The sequence below is a fragment of the Hemicordylus capensis genome, chromosome 2 (assembly GCF_027244095.1).
Source record: "Hemicordylus capensis ecotype Gifberg chromosome 2, rHemCap1.1.pri, whole genome shotgun sequence".
In the NCBI taxonomy this organism is placed as follows: Eukaryota; Metazoa; Chordata; class Lepidosauria; order Squamata; family Cordylidae; genus Hemicordylus; species Hemicordylus capensis.
In genome coordinates this window covers 295055534-295076611 of record NC_069658.1, presented here as the reverse complement: position 1 = coordinate 295076611, position 21078 = coordinate 295055534, and the positions used below count along the sequence as shown (strand labels likewise).

General features: G+C 45.5%; 1 protein-coding gene across 3 annotated transcripts in view; it reads left to right on the top strand.

Moving 5' to 3' along the window:
• The window catches only part of PLXND1 (plexin D1), a 245944-nt gene that overhangs the window by 145011 nt on the left and 79855 nt on the right, over positions 1–21078 (top strand). For all 3 annotated transcript variants that reach the window (XM_053295803.1, XM_053295804.1, XM_053295805.1), the window contains 4 exons: positions 2852–3019; positions 9126–9216; positions 11082–11351; positions 12955–13104. In XM_053295803.1, the coding sequence (XP_053151778.1) occupies positions 2852–3019; positions 9126–9216; positions 11082–11351; positions 12955–13104 (679 nt within the window). The remainder of the gene's footprint in view (positions 1–2851; positions 3020–9125; positions 9217–11081; positions 11352–12954; positions 13105–21078) is intronic.

The window sequence follows — 21078 nt, the reverse complement described above, 5'->3', positions numbered from 1 at the left end:
TGCCAGGGAAGGAACTTGGAACCAGATGCTCTTCCCAGAGCAGTTCCAACCCCTGAGGGGAATATCTGACATTGCTCACACTTCTAGTCTCCCTTTCATATGCAACCAGAGCAGACCTTGCTTAGCTAACAAGACCAGCTCTCCTCTCTTTATTGTCCTTGTCCTTATAATTTTGCTTATCCTTATAGTTTTGCTTATCATCATCTTATACATTTCTCTTTCACCCTACTTTTTACAGTCTTCTTATAGTAATTGTAAGTTCTGCTTCAAGGACTCTATGAAGTGTGCCTCACAGTTCTTTCAAATTATCTGAAAACCTTAATGTTGGTTTTTCAGAAATTGTCTTGATGGAAAGTGGGAGAACAGTCCTCCAATTAGGGCAATGTCTGAGCAGTGAGGAAATGTGACACATATACACTCCCGCTCTGTGAACTGAGCTTTAGGATTCTGTAGTCTGCGCAGGGAGTACAAAAGAGCCTTCATGCGTACCAAACTGTGCCATAGCCAAATACACCAAGGCAACTACTTCAGGAGGTGGCTTAAATGGGCAAGGTTGGGAGGAATGAGGAGACCGTGAAGGAAAAGAATATGGTGACTTAAGGTTCAGGCCAAACTAGATGTGACATTAAATGCCTCATCAAGTTAGTGGCTTGTTTTTACTCTAAAGTAGTGACTCTGAAGTAGTATCCACATGGGGATCCAGGCCATGGAGAAAGTAAATAGAGAGAAGTTTATCTCCTTTCTCACAATACTAGGACCAAGGGCCGTCCCATGAAACTGATTGCCAGCAAATTTAGAACCAATAAAAGGAAGTATGTTTTCACACGGGGTTGCTCCCTTAAGGGCAGGGGAGGGTGCACTTACCCCTCCCACCACATTTTCCCTGCCGGAGCTCCATTGTATCAAGGCCCCTCGAGGTGGCAGCATCCCTCCCTGCCATCCTCAGCCAGAAGTGGCCGGAAGTACTGGACATGCATCCACCCATCTGCCGTGCACGTTCACACACTCAACGGGCGCACGCACACCCGGTACTTCCGGCCGAGGATGGCAACGGGGCAGCAGGGAGCTACGCTGCCACCCCGAGGGCTCTTAGTACAACAGAGCACCAGCTGGGGAAATGCGGTGGGAGGGTAAGTGCACCCTGCCCCACCCTTAAGGGAGCACCCCCGCCACTGCCGAAATACAAAACAGCCCCGGTGGCCAAAACGTTTCAGAGGCTTCTATAATGGCCTCTGAAATGTTTCGGGCTCAAGCCTAATGCAGAAAGTCCCAGGTTCAATCCCTGGCATCTCCAGGTAGGGCTGGGAAAGCCTGCTGCTTGAAACGTTGGAGAGCTGCTACCTATCAGTGTAGACAATACTGAACTAGATGGGCCAGTCGTCTGACTCAGTATAAGGCAGCTTCCTATGTTCCACTGTGGGAAACAGGATGCTGGACTAAATATCTATCTATCTATCTATCTATCTATCAAATTTATACCCCGCCCAAACTTACGTCTCTGGGTGGCCTTGGTCCTGATCCTAAATAGGCCTTGGTCCTGATCCAGCATATATTCAGCCAAAAATCCCTCCTCTAACGGTGCCATTGTAGCAAGTGACACCTCCAGGGGCTCATAGCAGCATCAGGGAGAATTCTCAGCAGGCAAGTGGTGGAATGGTGCACCTCCTACCTCTATACCACGGTCCTCCATAGTACCCCCCTGCTCATGCATCTGCCATTTAGTGTAAAAACAAGTACCTAACTAGACAATGATGTGTTTAACTTCACATTGGCCCTAGTTTGGCCCTTAGGAGGGCCCTTGTATCCTGTAGATTGGTACAAGGAAGACACGTTGTAGTAACACTACCCTATCAACGTAAAGACTACAAAAGCTATCTCACCTTCTTTCTATATGCAGTGCTGACCCAAGGTAAGAATGTAGCAGCTACGGTAATTCTGCTCCTCTGCCTCCAAAGCATTGATAGTGTTTACTTGTGCCCATGGAGAGGCCTGCAAAGTGCATATGTAAGGGTTTGAGTGATAAGAATGTTACATGAAAAGGGCCCTGGTGGAATTGGACCAAATTTCTATTTAGTGCAGCATCCTGTTTCCATCAGTGACCACACCTGGATGCCTCCTGGAAGCCTACAAGCTGGTCAGAGTGTTAGTAGCCCTTTCCTATTTGTCATCAGCATCTGGTGTTCTGAGAGAAACTGAGGTTCCATTTAATTACTGTTGTGAATAGCTAGTGAGAGACCAATTTATCCATTCCTCTTTCAAACCCATCTAATAATTGAACTACACATGGAAGCCAATAAGTGCTTCCTTTCTGAGGCAAATGGCAACAGCTGCAGGGGGAGCCCTATCCAGATTGGGACCATGTCATGATTCCAATCTGTCCTCCCATGTCATGATTCCAATCTATCGTGGTCCCAATCCAGCTGTTATTTAGTTAAGGAAAAAAACAAGCACGTCAGCATTAAGCCCATGCTTAACATAAGTAAGCTAGTGATTGTTGCTACATCTTCTAGAAGTGAAATTCAGTAGGTTTGCTACTGAAGAAATATTTTCTTTTCCTGAATCGGCTCCCAATCAGTTTCATTTGGTTACCCTGAGTTTTAGTATTATGAGAGAGGGAGAATTTCTCTCTACTCTCTTTATACTATTCGTAATTGTATACATCTCTTAGCAGGTAGAGGGTTACATACCTCTATTGCTGATAAACCTTCAGTTGAATAGCGTGCAAGATTCTTACTGGAGCAGCATGGTTTTCAGTGTACTGTATACCGATATGGGCAGTAGGAATGAGGGATCTTTGCTGCATCTCTTCATCTGTTACACTCTGCAACATTTTGTGTCTTTTCTTTTCTAGTCGCACTGACACTACCATCATCTGCACTATGCCAGGTGTGGAGTTTACTACCACTGTGCAAGTCTGTGTCCAGTTTGAGAACAAATCTTGCATTGGCAATAACAGCACCTTCAAGTATGAGAAAAATCCAAGTATCATAGATATCAGCCCTAAAACGAGTCATATCAGGTAAGACATGTGTTTCTGTGTTAGCAAAGATAATTGTTCTAGAAAGTTAACAGGACTGGATTAGCAGGAGTAGCGCCATGAACAAGGGTGGTCCTTCCATGAGGTGAAGTGAAGCAGTCATCTCAAGCGGTAGATTTTTGAGGTATCTGCAGGAGCCAGGATGTCTTTTCCATCTCACCTGCCTTCCTCTGATTCCCTTAACCTTGGAACAGCCCTGCACCATGCAGAGGCACAGCACCTGCTTGGCAAAAAGCCACTCTAATAGCCCTCCTCTTCCTCTCTCTTCCTCCCTTCCCCCTTCACTGCTGCCACTTCCTTTTCCATGTGTTGTTGGCTGTGAAAAATGGGGAGAAGTGAAAAAGGAAATAAGAAAAGGCAATAGTGTAGTACCATTTCCTCTTCCGCTTGCTCTCCCTTTTCACTAGCAGTCCAGGGATGCACAATGAAGGAGGTTGTGAACTATACACCAGCACAGGAAGATGCAGCAGAGGTGAATATCTTGTGTGTGCATGTGTACATTTGTGTGCATAAATGTTCAAGGAGGGACGGTGTGGTGGGGGAGAAGGGTGTGTGCAGCAGCAGGTACACTGAGGTCCTGGATTGGCAGTGCCCATGAGGTAAAATGGCAAAAGGTGATCTAGGTTAGGACTGGTAGATTTACAGAAGTTGCATATTGCCTCATGGCTGAAATAATGAAATAGTTAAATTATGCTGTAAAAAAATAGGAATCAGGCAGAACACATTCACTGTAAATCCAGATTCAACTAGTACTGTTGAATGCCAGACTAAGTATGGGAAAATAATGCTAATTTTTTGTACTTGAAAGGAAGTAAAAATTCAGGCCAAAGTCGACATAACTGTACTATTCTAACGGGCCCTGAATGCTGATACAGAGGATACAGTTTGCAATTTTTTATTCAAAAGAACCTGCAAGGCCAACACATTTCATTTTAAAACATTTTGCTTTTGATTTCATTTTTCCTTGAAGCCCTCGAGGCTCCTGTTCCTTTTTGAATTTTGCCGTGAAATCACTCCTTGCTTCATCCAGTGTTGAAGTGTGTAACAATGTAATATGAACAAAGAAATCTGAGAGATCGGCAAGTGTACCTCCGTCCCAAGTTGCTCAGGAAGTGCATGTTGCCACCAAGGCTAAGTGCCATGATTTCACGCAGTACTCTTAGCAGAAAGTGTTACTTATGGCTGCAAAAGCCAGAACCAAATTGCAGTATGTGGCGGGGGGGGGGGAGGGCGGTTAGCAAAAGAGCGAGGGTAACGCAACCAGTTTTCAACCAGTGCTAGATGTGAAGTTCTATCAGTCTTAATGACGATGATAAAGGACAGAACTGGGTCAAAATGTGTAGTGACAGCTACAAAATGTAACAACTTAAGCCAAGCAGAAAAATCCAGGCTTAAATCTAAAACAAACATCATGCTACACTATGGTATGCCAGTGGCGCTATTATTGTAGGACAGCCACGCAGGGGTATGAAGTGCTTTCAAGTGTATACTGCACGATTCCATGTGAGCGTCTCGCTGTACCTTCCGTTTTGCCTCCATAGGATTGCTTCTGTTCATTGTGGTGCTGCAGTTTTGTTAATCAAATGGATAACAGATCTAACATTATTTCTCCACAATGATCAAATACAGCTTGGGATGCAATTTCTTCAAGAAAGCCATATACCCCAAACAGTTATACAGATATGGCATGAGCTTCAGAGAGCCTATGAATATGCATAACTGCAGCATACTGAGGCTTTAGAGAGGTATTAAATGACTTGTGAAGAATCTGCTTATAAGAGCCCTATACATTAACACTCTGGTTTTGAGTGTCTTTTGGAGGCAAAGGGGATAATTCACTATCTTTCTGAATTCCCTGATGAGCCACCTGATGTTGCAATATAATTAAAGCAAGTAGAACATGAAATGGTTGAAGTAATGAAAGGCCACATGCTGGGTATAGTCTGAATGCAGTTTTTGGTAACCAGTGGAGACAAGCTGCTCCTCTTTCCTTCCCTCAGTACCAGTGACATGTGCTAGAGCCATCTCATTATTTTCTTTAATTGATTTCACACTGATGGTGACACATTTAGCATTTCTTAGGCAGATTGTCCAGAACAAAAACATCTGTCCAAACCTTTCACTCTTTTATAACAAGTATTCAAAAGATCCAGGATTTATGTCTGTGTAACTGCTTGGTATTCTTGCTTTGTAATGGATGTTATATACATGCATTGGCCAACGTGTTCCTCAGCACTAGGATGGCAAAGCAAGAGCTGCACCCTTGCAGACAGGCTGCTGAGAAGCTCAGCCAAAGCCTTCCCCCACAGCCAAACACATATGGAGCGGGGGAAACAATTTTTGCTGCTTTCCCCCCCAAAAAAAGTTTGGGGGTTTTTTTGCTACCAGAAATAAGTCACTGAGGGCAGCACAACCTTCAGGGACATGTTTTTGGAAGCCAAATTGCACATTTGGAGGGAAGGGAGGTCAGTTTAAATCACTTCCCCCTGCCACATTTAATCAGCTGCAGGACAAGCCTTTGGCTGAGCTCCACAGGAGAGAGACTGCTGCTTCTCTGCAAGGGTGGAGCAAAGAGACTGCTCCCTCCTAACCAGGAGCAGCTCAACAATAAAGTTAGGTGAGTTGATGGCCTCAGGCACAGGCATGCCAAGGGGCAATGAATGTGGATGCTGTATCCACCACCCCACCCCCGTGGACACCCACTTGTCTGCCACAACCTCCAACCTCCTTGCCATCCACCTTTGGAGAGACCAGTGACAATGAAACCAAGCCAGCACAGGGGTACGAGGGGCAGCATCTAGATGTGTTGAAGCACGGTGGGGTGGGGCTGACAAGGAGGGTGAGATGATGTGAGCACCAGCTCCAGACACAAGGGAAAATACACGGAAAGTAGTGGCATGCAGGTGGGTGATGTGCGCAAGGATGCTCCATGCTGCTTCACTGCCACTTGCAAAATACTACACTATCGCTATTACTTCCACTTTTCAACAAAAATTGTCAACACGAGTTACGTAGAAAATAATAATAAGATGTAAGGTGGCAAAGCAACGTGCAACATGCATCCAGCAGTGGTAGCTACTCCTTCGTTGTCCTACCTCTTGATGTCAGAAGCTGCAATGCTGTGCAGGCGCCAGTGCTGCATGCTCTTTCTCTCTCTTTCCTCACAGCTCTAAACATGATGGTGCTGGAGAAGAGAAAGTGTGTGAAAGACAATATGCTGGTGTTTCAAGAGTACCATAGCAGCCGTTGATGAGAGGCCGCCTGGCAAAGGAGGGGAACCGGGTGGTGTCTGGGCTGTGGGGTGGGGGTGGGCCAGTGAGGGAGGGAGGGTGTGGGGCATGGAGGGAACAGGCTGGTAGTGGCTCTGACCCAAGGGGCAGGGCCAGTGCAGGGTGGGGAGGCAGCTGATTGCCATTGCCTCAGGCCGTCAAGGTCATCTAGCCACCACTGCTCCTAACAATGCAGAATGTGTCAGCCACTATGTCTCATTTAAACTTGGTGATAAAATTCATTTGCTATTTTTTAGCTAAAGTAAAGTTGTGCCATCGAGTCGGTGTTGACTCCTGGGGACCACAGAGCCATTTAATTTTCTTTGGTAGAATACAGCAGGGGTTTACCATTGTCATCTCCCGCGCAATATGAGATGATCCCTTTCAGCACCTTCCTATATTGCTGCTGCCCGATACAGGTCTTTCCCATAGTCTGGGAAAAGTACCAGCGGGGATTCAAACCAACAACCTCTTGTTCCCTAGGCAAGTTACTTCCCCGCTGTGCCATTAGGTGGCTACTAGTTATAAATTGTTCTTTTGATGCCAATTTGTTCAGACTGATGAAATATGAGCTTATAATCCATAGGCCCTGATTATATTACAGGGAGATTTGTGGTCATTGCTAACCTGCATCTCTCCCCCATCCCCAACTCGTTTGTAACATAGTTTTTTGGGTGTTTTTTTAAAAAAGGAAATGTATCATCACATCTGTTTCCCAATGACGTTGGGGGTAGGGATTCTAATGCAATTCATCACATTACATCACCTTGTCTTCCTAACTACATGTTGCCAAGGAGTTTCTGACCAACAACACCCATTTGTTTCCCTATAACGTGTAGTTTTAATTTTAGATGATGAGGCTGTTCTCTCACGCAGCCAAAAATGGGCTAGGGCAGCCAAGCCTGATCTTGGCTGTGCTTGAGAAGCAGCAGGAGGTGAGCAGATGCCGGTGGCACCATGGTGGCAAACCCACCTGTGGAGCCCGCCTCTTAGGAGGGGTTAAGGAGTGCTCCCTTAGCCCCGTTTTTGTGGTTGTCTGTCAGCACTGGTTGCTTGGTTCCTGGCCAGTGCTAGGTAAATCCCTACAGTGCGCTGCGCACTCATGCAGTGCATTGTGGGATTTCCAGGGGGCCAGAATGATGCATGCTGGCCCCTGGCCCTCTGTGCTACCAGGGGCAGCCAGCAATAGTCTGGGCGGGTGATGTGCCCTCCCAGGAAGGACAGAGAAAACATCTGCAGGGAAGGTAGGTTTGAGCAGCCTCTCCCACCGCCCACTGCCAAGCCCTTCCCACTGAATGTGAGACAGGGCTTTCAGGCTGTAAGACTGCACTTCCAAAGCTGGTGTAGGCAGTTGCTAGGGGAACAGGTATTCTGGGCCTATCTGCGCCTAGATTTTGGGAAGTGTAAGAGCTGTAGCCAAGCCATCTTTCTTTGTTTTCATTTGAGAAGGCTAGGGCAGATGGTTTGTGTTTTGCCTTAGGAAGCCTTGTGTGACAAAACTGGAGGCTCTTTAAATATCAGACTGAGACTTTCATGCTTATTTCTAATTAGCCCATCAATAGTCAGAAAGTATTTTACCTGCTCTGAACAGATGCATTATGTCGGCAATAATATCTTTGTGATAAGGGTTGCTTCACATGTTGATTTACGCATATACCTTAACAACAACAACAATAATAAATTTTATTTGTTAGCCACCCCAAATGTACTTTTCACCACATGTATAATACTTGCACCAGGAAACCAGAGTCACATTAGTTATAAAATGCTGCTTATACTACCTTACACTGGGAAAATGTATGTGTACCCATATCACATAGCAAACACTGGCTGAATCCAGAGCAACAGAACAGCTGTGAAATGAGCAGATTTGTGGTAGTGCAACCTGTTAGCTTAGTTGTGCTAAATATTAGGATTTGCTCAAAAATGCTATTGCACTATAGCAATCTTGCACAAAAGTTCCCTAATATAATTAAGACAAATCAGGTGTGCCACAGTTGTGCAGCCACTGTGCAGCCCGCAAATATGTTTGCAGTTGCACAAGTCTGGATTTCAAACTCCAGACTTCGGACAACTAACTAGCACAACAGTTTTGTGCTAGCCTAATGTCTTCCCACAAGTGCTCTGTTGCTCTGGATGTCAGCCACTAAACTTTTTTAGCATATAACATGCTAAAAACATAACACATGCATGCGAAAAACATAACACATGAATCATCCCTCAGTGGTAGTCTCCAGGCCATATGAACATATGAGACTTCTAGGTTCAGTGGCTTAATCTCCAGTTAAAAAATAACCGATTCAATGGAGCCACAGACCTCTTTCATGCAGCACCTGTTTCCAATTGACTCATTGAGGCTATTCACACATGCAGTGGAAACTGGGCTCGGTTCCCACCATGTGTGTGAACCGCCAGGAGCCATGAGGCACCCGGCAGCAAGTCTGCTTAAGGCCCCGCCCCCATGAGGTTAGCGGAGCTAGCGCTCCACTAACCCTGTTTCTCCAATTGTGTGTTGCCGCGTCAACTCACAGCAAGACTCCCGACCAGGAGGCTACAACAAGCCTCCTGGCAAGGGGGGCTCTCCAAAATTCCCTGCACACTCATGCAGGACAATCTGGGCCTTTGGGGGGCCAGGAGGCCCCCAATCGCCACCATGACAGAGCCAGTAATTGTGTGGGTGGCCGATCCCAGGGACAGCTCCCTGCTCGTCTGCAGGGACAGCAGGTCAAGCCCTAACCACCTATTTTGTGTCTTTTGTGAGTGACAAAAGAGATGCCCCATTCCTCATCTCATCCCTTACTTTTCTATGTCTTTTTAAGTGGAGGAAGGATCATCACTGTGAAAGGAAATGGATTTTTGATGGCTCAGAATGTGTCTATGGCAGTACAAACTATTGGGAAAGAACAAACAGTAAGTCATCATTGTAGCATGAGAAAAGAAAAAATGAAATTGTCAGAAGCACAAGTCAAATGGGAAGAGAAGGCAAAGTAGAGAATTTATGTTTTGTATAAATGGATATAATATTCATTCAGCAAATGCAAACGCTCCTAATATAAACTGCAGCCCTGTGGCCAATTTACTTGGACTTCAAGGTCAATTCATATATTAACTGACAAGTGTGGAACCTGCTTTCATATGAATCTTTCCCATGTGACTCTGGGAATGTCTGTAGGAATGTCTGTGGGATTACCAGGACTCTGGTCATGTCTGTCACAATCACAAGTACCAGACTTTTGACCTGATTACTTTCCATACCAAGTTGTCCAGTGACATTGTCTTGGGAAGTAACAATATCAGGTAATGTATGACTCTTATGTTCTAATCATTCTTAAGCACCCTTGATTTCTGTAGAACAAGCATGCTTAATGGGTTGCAGAATTCCAGCGATTAACTTTGAATAGGTGTCTATTTTTCTACATGTAAGCATTTTTACTGCAAATAATTTGATTTTTTTTAAAAGCTTGAAAATGCTAATAGTTCTTAAGGAGAAATGTGTTCCTTTTTTATTTTGGTGTTTCGGTTTGTGGCTCATTGGAGTGGGGGTGTTGCGCACACGCGCCTGCCTCCCTTCTACCTAAAATCTTGCATTTTTCCTTCTCCTGTTTTATAAAGACTACCATTCCAATTGCATTCCCCTTGGAAAGACTCAATGCCCATGTTCAGAGCCTGAATGATTCCCATGTCTTGGACCATGTAGACATTTCTGCACAGGTCAGATTACTTAGGCTTTACATATTACATTTTTGACCTACCCTTCCTCTAAAGAACTCAGAGTGGTAAATATGTTCTTTCCACCCCCTCCATTATTATGATCACAACAGCAACTCTTTCAGGTTGTTTGTCACTGGCTATTAGTCATAATAGCTATGAGGAAACTCCTTGTCAAAGGTAGTATACAACTGAAAAGTTATTGCCGGGGATGGGGCAGCAACAGCATGGGAGGGCAATTGCCTTGATGTCCCACTTGTGGGCTTCCTGGAAGCATTTGTTTGCTTCTGTGAGAAATGAAATGCCAGACTTCATGGACTTTATTTTGATCCAGCAGGGTCCGTTCTTAGGTGATGCTGAGAGAGTGAGTTCACCAAGATCACCTAGTGAGCTTTGTTAATTAGGCAAGAAATTGCATATGGGCCTATCTGGCCTAAGCCCAAGACTCTGGCTTCTGCATTACACTGGCTCTTAATTAGTTAATGGTGTGGTGTGAGCAGACTTTACCCAGGGTGCACTTGCTTTCTGCCTGTCGTATTCAGTGGTCTAGATTTTCTGAGCTGCATTGTTGGAAGCTAATGCATGGATGGCCCTGCTATTGGTCTTCTAGACCATTTCAACTGTATCATTATCCATTTCTGAAAACAAAATGTTTTACAGTAAATTTGATTATTCAAATTTGAGAACATGTTTTCTTGCATGCATTTTAATGATTATAGGTTTTGGTCATTTTCTTTGACCAGACTGTAAGGCAGAATTCCACAATTTGTAATTATGGTGTTTAAGATGTTATAGGCATGCAACTAAAGTTTGCAAAACCAATCAAAATACAATTCACATACATGACCTACTGATGTTCACAATTTTAGTAACCACAAACTCCTATGCATACCAGCAGCAGGGCTTGTTTTCAGTGAAGATTTTCTGCTGATGTGAAGTTTTGATGGAAATAGTTAGTGCTGTTTTAACTGATGCAATACTCACATTGTTGTTGGTCATAGCAATCTTTGTTTGCGCACTGATATCACTTATCTCTCTTTGATATGCACACTTTCTCCTGCTTTCAGAACTGTAAGGTTCACACCGACACTGTGATTACCTGCCCCTCTCCAGCTGCCTCCAATCTCACCACGGTGAACAAGCCAGCACCAGTGGACTTTTACATCAATGGACGCCTATATACTGATGACAGCCTGTACTCCTTTGAACCTCTCAGGGAGACCATACACATTAGCAAGTTCCACCTGGAATACTTTACAGATCCCCAATTCTTCACAGCCAAAAAGGAGAAGTGGATCAAACACCATCCTGGAGAGCCTTTGACATTAGTTATACATGTAAGAATGCCATACATATGAAGCATACTGACAACTTTTACCATAGGAAAGATGGTTTTTATTCAGCAGCTTTCAGTGGAGTTTATTAATAGGCTGAGTGTGTGGGGATGAGTAATTAATTGTGATAAGGTATTTTTAAAGCCAACAGGACAGTGGTTTCCAACCATGTCATAGTATACCTGCCAGATAAAAAAATTATGCTCAACGTTCTGCTCCGTGCAACTACCCAGAAGCTGCTTAAAGATGTTCTGTGGCTGCCCTGTCATGCTATACAGTCAGGCTTTTCACATTGCACAGCAGCCCTGGTAAGTCCTTAACACCAGTTATGGTGTTATGCAATACCAGTGTTGCATTGTGCAGAATGCCAGCCAGTGCTGTTTGAGCTCCCTAAGTGTAATTGAGTATCTTTGGATATGATGCTAATATGGAGGGAAATGCCAGTGCCTCACCCTTCCTGTTGTGTCCAAAATAGAACTTTAGACTTCCCCAGTCCTGGGAGATAAGCAAGCTCTTGATGTGGGTCTAGATTGTATATTTTCTAAGTCAGGAAGATTGATATTCAGAACTTGCACTTTTATTTCCTCCTCCTCACACATTCACATCATGTCCAAAGCCATTCCCAGACAAAACAAAGATGGACTACTCCACTGACTCCATTTACTCTTGTCCTGTGGCAGACAGATCAATAGGGAAGTGAAAGAGAACAAGTCAGTGTTGATTTATGAAATCCCTTCAAGTCTCTAAGGAAGGATTCATGGAGAGGCAGAAATAGTCTGGAACAGGACTTCCCAACATTTCAACCACTGTAACAATTCAGGATGCAGATTACTTCCTGTAATAAAACAACATTCAGGAGATGGGTGTGATAAGGAGGCCCTCCTGGTTGTATCACGAAATGCAAAGACTTAGACATGGGGTATTCAAGGAGGATCCTAAGAACTACCCATACCTTCTAGCAGAGGCCTGCTGCATCCTTTGAGAATAATAAGAATGGGGCTTGGGGTGGGGGTGGGGCAAGTACTAGACAATAGGCAAAAATACAGTTGAAGGGAGCAATGGAGAAGGAATATTCATTCCTATTCAGAGAAACCCTGCATCATTCTAACAGCTCCTGTTAAATAAACAGGTATATCAAAACAAACGTGCTTGGATGGTTTGGCCAAGGAACCATGCCAGTTGAAGTCCTTCATGTACTGCAGAATGTCCTCACTGAATACTGTGGACTTCAAAAGCATTGCCCAGCTAAATGTACCCATCAGCAGCAATCTAAGCACTCATTAGCTTCGGGACAGACTTGTGCTTTTTAAAGAAAAAAATCAGATATCAGGGAAAGATCAAAGACATTTTCCCCAAACCTCAAAGGCATTTAGCTTTGATATGTTCCATTCTGGGAGCTGGAAAGAGACTGGAAATGGAATGGGAGGAGGGTGGTGTATTTCCTGTGGCGCCTTGGAAAATACCGATTGAGAAGAAGAGCTTTGGTGTGAATAAACAGGTTTCTGAAATGTTGGAGTTTAATGGGGCTTTCAAGAAGTGGCAAGTATGGGGAGACCAGCATTTGCTAACATAATCACTTTGTTCTTATTTTGGTTTTTATAATTAGAAAGAGCCTGACCATCTTGGCCTGGAAAGCAATGAATATGAAGTTAAAATTGGCCTAATTTCCTGTGAGATCCAAATTGTTTCGGACAAAGTCATTCACTGCTCAGTCAATGAATCTTTGAACACCTCAGAAAGACAGCTCCCTGTTACGGTAAGTATTCACCAGCATGTAATTAATCTGTCTGGTAGCCCAGATAGTCTACAATGTGCCACAGATTAGAATTTGGCTTTCATCACAGTTTGCAAGTGATTCAACTGAAATAGTGCAGTGTCCCTCCTTATGGATCCCACTGTCCTGACCATCAAGTTATGTTGCAGAATTTGGATCTGTTCATTGTAGATGGTTTAAACTCACTATGGGTTTTTTTGCCTTAGGGCAATGCCTGGTAAGTGTGCCTGACAGAGGAATGCTAATGTTTCTTAATGATTGAGGAAGATCAGTTCATGTCCCCTGATATGAAGAGGGGAAGCCATTAATCTAGTAAGATACACATATCTTTTATCTGATGGGAAGAGTGGATGTGTGACTCACCATCCTCCTACCCGAGATGTAGTCACCATATAGAAACAGGAGCTTTGCAAGCAAGGTGTTGAGAGGTAACTTTGGTGGAGCCTGGAATACATAGGGTGTCGTTTTGCTGTCTGAGAACTGATGTTAGTTGCTGCTGACTTATTGAAATTTTCTGCTACTTCCAACTATCATCTAATGCTCAACTGGAATATTTGTAAATAAACCAAATATTACAAAGACACCATAAGCTTCCAGTGATTTCTCCTCCAAAGGAAACCAGAACCCAAAGTAACACTGGACTCCTTGAACTTCTCACTGCTCAGGGAAGTGAGGTTGGGGCCACATAACAATATCAGTTAATCCCTCTTGCTTGTTCCCTTTACTTTTGTGTCATTTTGGTGGTAGGATGGCACACCTGATGGCAATGGTCTCTTCAATAAGGTCTTGCTATTTATGCTGATGCTCAATGAGGTTTGTGTTCAGTCACTCAAATGTGGTTGATTTGTTGATTCAAACAATCAAATAACATTTGCATTCATTGTGAATATTAATATCATGTATTTAATTTGCAATGAGTTCACATAATTTTACTTTACAGTTAGCAAAATCTTGCTTTTTGAACTTCAGAAAACTAATATTTACTATAAGCTAATGTTTACTAATGTTTACCTATACTTAATCATTTAATCAACAAATCATGTGTGAGATTGTCTCCTGAAATAGCAGTTTGTTAACAAATGGAATAATATAAAGTTGTATATACAACTTTGTGTATACAAACTGATAGATACTAAATTGCATGATTTTCAGTGGCAGAAATGCCCATCATTAGGAAAGGGAAATAGTGGAAGGAAGATCTATGTATTTCAGGCACCCTTGCAGACAAAGAAGGGAGGGAAACCTTGGTTCTGTGTGAACACACTCATTGCACCCCCACGAATCGCTGTTTCTCATAGGAGTGCATGTCAGCCATTAACCTGCAGGGCTTGGGAAATGCTCATTAGTCTACTCATTAGTGATGAGTGCAAAATGAAGGCAGACAAGTGTAAAGAAAGCCCCTCCCCTCCCTCAATCAATTCTCAAACCTTGTGCTATCACGGGGATAGTGGGGGAGGAGAAGCCCAGTCACTAATGGAGGCAGCCCCCCTCATCCTCAGCTTTTTTCCATTGCTTGGATATGAACCGCAACAGAGAAATCTGGGCCGCAGGAGGCAAAAGCAGAGAGAAAGGAGGAGTTGCCACCACAACTGGGCTCTGCCTAATGGGAAGAGCCTAGTCGTGAAGGCAAAAGAATCCAAACTGCTTTTCTCCTTCATGTCTAGTTGCTGTGGAGGAAAGCAGGTCAGAGGCGCTTGCCTCCATGAATGGGTTCTCCCCGTAGGCAGAGCCCAGTGGCAGAGGCATCCCCACTCCCCACTGCCTTTCTCCACTGAGGCTTGGACCAAGGCCACAGAAGAAAGCAGAGGGGGAGAGAGGCTGCCACCATGACTAGGCTCTGCCTACAGAGAGAGAGCCCAATCACCAAGGCAAATGCATCTGACCTCATTTCCTCCACAGTGGTTAGAACCTATGGAGAAAAGCAGTTTGTGGGCCCTTACCATGGCATTTGGGCTCTCCCCGTAAGCAGAGCCCTGTCTGATCATGGGCTAAATTAGGCCCAAGACTTATCTAGTCCAGCATCCTGTTTCACACAGTGGCCCACCAGATGCCTCCGAGAAGCCCACAGTCAAGAGCGGAGGGCATGCCCTCTCTCCTGCTGTTGCTCCCCTGCAACCGGTATTTAGAGAAATCTTGCCTCTGAGACTGGAGGTGGCCTATTGCCTTCACTAGTAGCCACTGATAGACTTGTCCTTTATGGATTTATCTAAGCCATTCTTAAAACCATCCAGATTGCGGGCTGTCACAGAATTCCATACGTTAATTATGTCCTGTATGAAAAAAAATACTTCCTTTTGTCGGTCCTACATTTCTTGGCAATCAGTTTCATGGGATGACTGCTGGTTCAAGTGTTATAAGAGGAGGAGAAAAATTATCTCTATCCCTCAGGCTTTTTTCTAAACTAAAAAGCCCCAGGTGTTGTAGCCTTGCCTCATAAGAAAGGTTCTCTAGGCTCCTGATCATCTTGGTTGCCCTCTTCTGCACCTTCTCCAGTTCTATAATTTCCTTTTTGAGGTATTGAATTCTGTTCACAGAATTCCAGATGTTAGCAGCACTATAGATTTGTATAACAGCATTATGATATTAGCAGCTTTATTTTCAATCCCCTTCCTAATGATTCCACATAGAATTCGTCTTTTCACAGCTGCCACACATGGAGTCCTTTCTTTTTCTCACGTGCAGTGAGAAAGGGCTACCCATTTTGTGGGGAGGAAGCCCGAAAGCACTTACCTCCCCGCAGACAATCATCCTGCCGTCCCTGGGTGGGTAAATCGTCTGCCCAGATGAGCATCGGCTCCTGTCAGTAGCTCTGAGGGACAGGGTGCCAGGACATGCCTCCTCGCCCCCTGGAGCTCAAATAATGCACCACACAAATGCTCAGTGCATTATGGAGATTCCCCCTCCCCTCCCCTCTCCTCCCCTCTGTCTGATTCAATTCTTTAGCCTCTGTCCCTGAGAAGCTCGGTTCAGGCACTGGTATATGCTCAATTTCCTCTGCTGTGAAGACAGATGCAAAGAACTTGTTTAGCTTCTCTGCAGTCTCCATATCCTCCTTAATAATCCCTTTCACTCTCTCATTGTCTAACAGTCCAACTGGCTCCCTGGAAAGTTTCCTGCTTCTGATGTATTTAAAGAAGTTTTTGTTATTCTCCTTGATGCTTTTAGCTAAATGTTCCTCAAACTCTATTTTCACACACACACACACACACACACACCCTTACTGTCTCCTTGCATTTTATTTTTTTATTTTTTTGCCAGAAATTGTGTTCCTTTCTGTGTTCCACAACACTTCGAACTCGCAGCAGGTCCTGTGCACCACTCAGGATTTAGTCCAAGGTTGTATTCTCCCTGTTGTCATGGAGGCAGCCCCTATATCCCTCCATGGCTGCATCATTTTTTAAAAAAGCTCCCCCAACCAACCAACCAATAATAACAACAAAATCACTGGTTGGAATATTGTAACATGATTGCTTCGAAGTGGGGCGTGTGTGTCTTGTTTACAACAGACTCATATATAATTCTCCTAAAGGTACCCATCGCTAATTCCATGCCTGGGAGCTCTTGCAAGAGTTTGCGAGCAGCTGCCTGGGGGATAGTGATGGGGACTGGGGAGAAAATGGTGGTGGCAGCCGGTTGGCTGGAAGAAAAGTGCCGGCTGGCTGGTGAGGAAAAGCGCCAGGCCGGCCAGCCAGTGGGGAAGGGAAGAGCCAGCCAGGCCAAACGGTGAGAGAAAGCACTGCTGGCGGGCGTGGGAGGAGGGGAGGGAAGTGCCAGCCAGGCCGGCAAGAGAAAGCACTGCAAGCAGGGACGGAGGGAGGGAAAGCGCTGGCCAGGCCAGCAGGCGAGGAAGGGAAGGGAAAGCGTCAGCCAGGGAAGGGAAGCAAAGCGCTGGCCAGGCTGGCTAGTGAGAGAAAGCACTGCCGGCGGGTGGGGAGGAAGGGAGGGGAAGCACCGGCAACACCGGCCAGTGAGGGAAGGTGCTGCTGGAAGGAAAGCTGCCTGGGAGGAGGAGAACGGACTGGAGCTGAAGGGGCGGGGAGAACGGACTGGGGCTGAAGTGGGGAGGAGAATGGACTGGGGCTTATAGGGGGGGAATGAACTAGGGGCGCAGATGCTCTGCGCCGGATCAGATAGTAGTACTTAAATTACAGTGCAGTTTTATGCATGTGTACTCAGAAGTAACTCTCATTGCATTAAATGGGGCTTACTCCCAGGTAAACAGGTGTCATGGATCCACCGTGCTGCCACCAAGTAGACTTTTTTTTTTTTTGCTGGCCGTGTCTACTAAAATGGCCTTCCAAACCTCTGTCTCATTCAAAGTTAGTAGGGTGGAAAGGCTTTTTAAGTGTGGGGTGGGGGAACAGACAGCAACTACAAATGTTTAACTTCAAAACAAGAAAACTTTACTTTAAAATAGTTCAATTTAAAACAATGGTTCTTCTCGAAATTTCAGTACAAAACAGCAACCGTATGAGCACAAGGAACAAATAAAATATGAGCAAACTGCATCCAAACTATCCTGCACTAATCCTGGACCTTCACTCAGAGTCCTTGCCAAGAGTCCTCTTGCAATCACCCTAGTCAGCTCTGCAGCAAGCCTGGCTTGTCCCTGGCTCAGCCTCAGGTCCTGCTCTTTCTTCCCAGTTCTGGGGGTTCAATCCCAGACTGTTCCTTCAGCTGCTTTGGGAGTACTTCAGTACTCCAGAGAATCTCTACTCTGCCAGTGAGATCTCAGCTCTCTTTCCAGTACCAGCTCTTATTCTCTCTGATTCTGACAACAACTTGCACTCCTTGAACTCCTTCACTTGAATTCTTCAGCTCTCCAACTTGCACACTCCAACTCTGCTGAAAGCAGCCTCCTTATATTCTCTTGTTTTCCTCTCCAAATTTTTTCAAGCAAACCTCTCTTCCCTGCAAAATTAAACCAGTACAATTCTTCTCCCTCCAAAACCAAACTGTAGAACAGGAGCTGTGAACTTTTGACCCCTGCACAGCTTTTTAACATAGGAAGTAAGCAAAGCCATTGCAATATAGAAATCTTATATTTAAAAGAGGAGGTTCATGCCTCATTCCTTCACAACAGGTATGATTGTGTTTCTGAAATGTGGAAAGCTAATGTAGCTTCTTCCCAACAGCACACATGCGCCAACGTAGCTTAAGGAACCATCTGACCAGTTAGACTTTTGTCCAGTTGGTGAACTGAGTCAACATTTCTTGACCCCTGTACACCTGTATGGGATAAAGTAATAGTTCACTTGGGGACCACATTGTGATGAGAGCAATTTATTTGTATGGGAGACTATAGCCCTACACAGACATTATACGTGTTAGAGAGCTTGGAAGGGAGATATCTTTATCTATCCCAGCTGCAGCAGACATGCACAGGTAAGGAGAGCACTGCTAATTCATAATGTCTGGAGACATGGCATTGAAATTTGAAATAAAGTAGTTTATTTAGGAAATCCATCAGAGAGATAGATTAAGGCCTACATGCCTTGCTAAATACAGGAAGAAGGAAGGGAGAAGAAGGAAGTCTCTCTCTCTCTCCAGGGCGCTTCCAGATTACACTCTGCAACAGTGCCACTGCGTGTCTGTTAGGTGTGCTTCCGAACTGCCTGTGTTTAAACATCGCAGTCCCTGCACTGCCAGCAAGGTGCCATTCACATTTCCGATGCCTTCTTTCGGATTTTATCCTTGAGTTTTAGTCCTATAACATTGCATGTGCGTCGCAAAAAAACCCCTGTATTTTCCCATTGTAGAAGGGTTGTGCTAGCTATATATGTTTTCAAAACGATCCTGCCAAGCTGAAGCATTTTACTGATGAACAGCATGTAATCTGGAAAGCACCCAGGTGAGAGAATAAAGCCTGAGACTATCATTCGAACAAAAGGGAATGAGAGTAGAGAAAGTAGGTCACAGGGGAATGCCCTTACTGCCTGTCTCTACACCTAATTTCCCTAGTGGTCAGCAGTGTTTGCTGGTGCTAAGAGTCAATGCCATCAGGAGCTGCATCTCCTACAAAGTAGGGATGCCTTTACTTGCGTACAGTGTCCCCAATGGTGCACTTCAAAACCCTGTTTGTGTGCTCTGAAAACCCACTCTCCATGCTTACAATCTCAAGAGACCAAAGCTGTACACAAGGAGAGATCCTTCCTGTGATGTAAAACACTGGTGTGCCAGCTTTCTACATCTTTCCTCACATACAGCATTTGGGAACTTTCCTCACATACAGCAGTAAGGCAAATGCAGTAAACATGGAGAACAGGGGATGGAGTTTCAGAGCACATCACTATTGTGGTGGCTTCCAGACCTGCTCTCAGGGACACTTTGGAGCTATTCCCACGATCAGGCAAAATTGGGCTAGGGGAGCCTAGCCTGATTTTGCCTGATCGTGGGAGCCACCAGGCTCGCAGCAAGCCTGGTGGCCCCCAGGCGGTTAACCCGCCTAAGTACCCCTCCCCTAAATCTGGGTTTGCAGAGCGAGCACTCCGCAAACCCGGGTTTTTTTATTGTGAGTAGCCGCGGCGTGGATCCGCGCCACAGCTACTCATGAGGAGACCCCTGGAGGGGAGGCGAAAAGCTGCCTCCCAGCTCTGGGGGGTCTCGCCAGCATGCCCTGCATGCTCTCACAGGGCATGCTGGAGCTTCCGGGGGTCAATCGGCCCCCACTCCTCCCAGCCCCCACCGGCTCCGCCATGGAGCCAGCAATCATGTGGGCGGCCGATCCAGCCACCCAGGGCTCCCTCCCTGATTGTCTGCGGGGAGAGCGGACTTAGCCCCTCCCCTCTCCCCCTCTGCTGCACAAACCGGGTCTCACTGATCGTGAGACCCGGCTCTGTCTGTGAGAACAGCATCTCTACAATGAAGCTATTCACACGACCACTCAAAAGCAGGCTAAGGGAGCCCAGCCCACTTTCAAGCAGTTGTGAGAACTGCTGGCAGCTCCCAGTGGTTAGCCCACTTAATTCCTCTTTCCCCCACCCCCCAAAAATGAGGTTAGCGAAGCGAGCATTCCGCTAACCCCATTTTGGCAACCGTGAGTTGCCACAGTGCGGCTCTGCGCCACGGTGACTCACAATGAGATCCCCCACCAGAAGGCTCCAACAAGCCTCCCGGCCTCCGGGGTCTCCCCAGAATGCCCGACACACTTGTGCAGGGCATTCTGAGACTTCCAGGGGCCGGAAGGCCCCCAATCCCCACCGCCCTTAAGGGCTGCTTGACAGAGCCGGTAGTTGTGTGGGTGGTCGACCCAGCTGCCCAGGGCAAGCTCCCTGCTAAGCCCGCTCTCCCCACAGAGCCCAGTTAGGCTCGACGCACGGATCATGTGTAGAGCCTCTTTGTATAACTTCTGAACTGGGCCCGTAAATGGATCGCAATAGGGAGCTGAAAGATGGGCTTTCCCTTTATTGCAGGAGTGTCCCCTTGTATAAAATTCCACTTTTTTCTACAAAAGTGCCAACAGTTTCCTTATATGAGAGAAAATAAAGGGGTGCACTCAAGGATAGCAATGGGGTGTGGGTAAACCTGTCTCCTGGCGACCATGTTGTCTGGGCTGAAAGGCAGTTTCATCTCAACAGTGACTAAGACTCAAGCCCATTTACTTTATCTTGGGTTCTGTTTCTTTGTCATCCTTAAGTATAATACTAAAGTGTGACAGAGCCTTGGGGAGAGGCAGAGATGGAGAGGGCAGAAAAGCAGGGATTGCCCTGCAGGCCCAGAGTAACTGAAACCCATTAACAACAGACGGCTGGCATCATGTCCAATTAAGAAATAGCCAGTTCTGCTAAGGAGAAATAGATTAAATAAAGACAAAGTTGGGAATAGGAGCTGGCATGTTCCCAAGTGGCAGTAATATAGTGTAGAATTACAGCTTCTGTCTATCACCTTACCCTTCCCTTTAAAAAAGATTTGCCTTCTTTTGCCCATGTGCAAGTGGCAGTTCTTGTTACTGCTCTC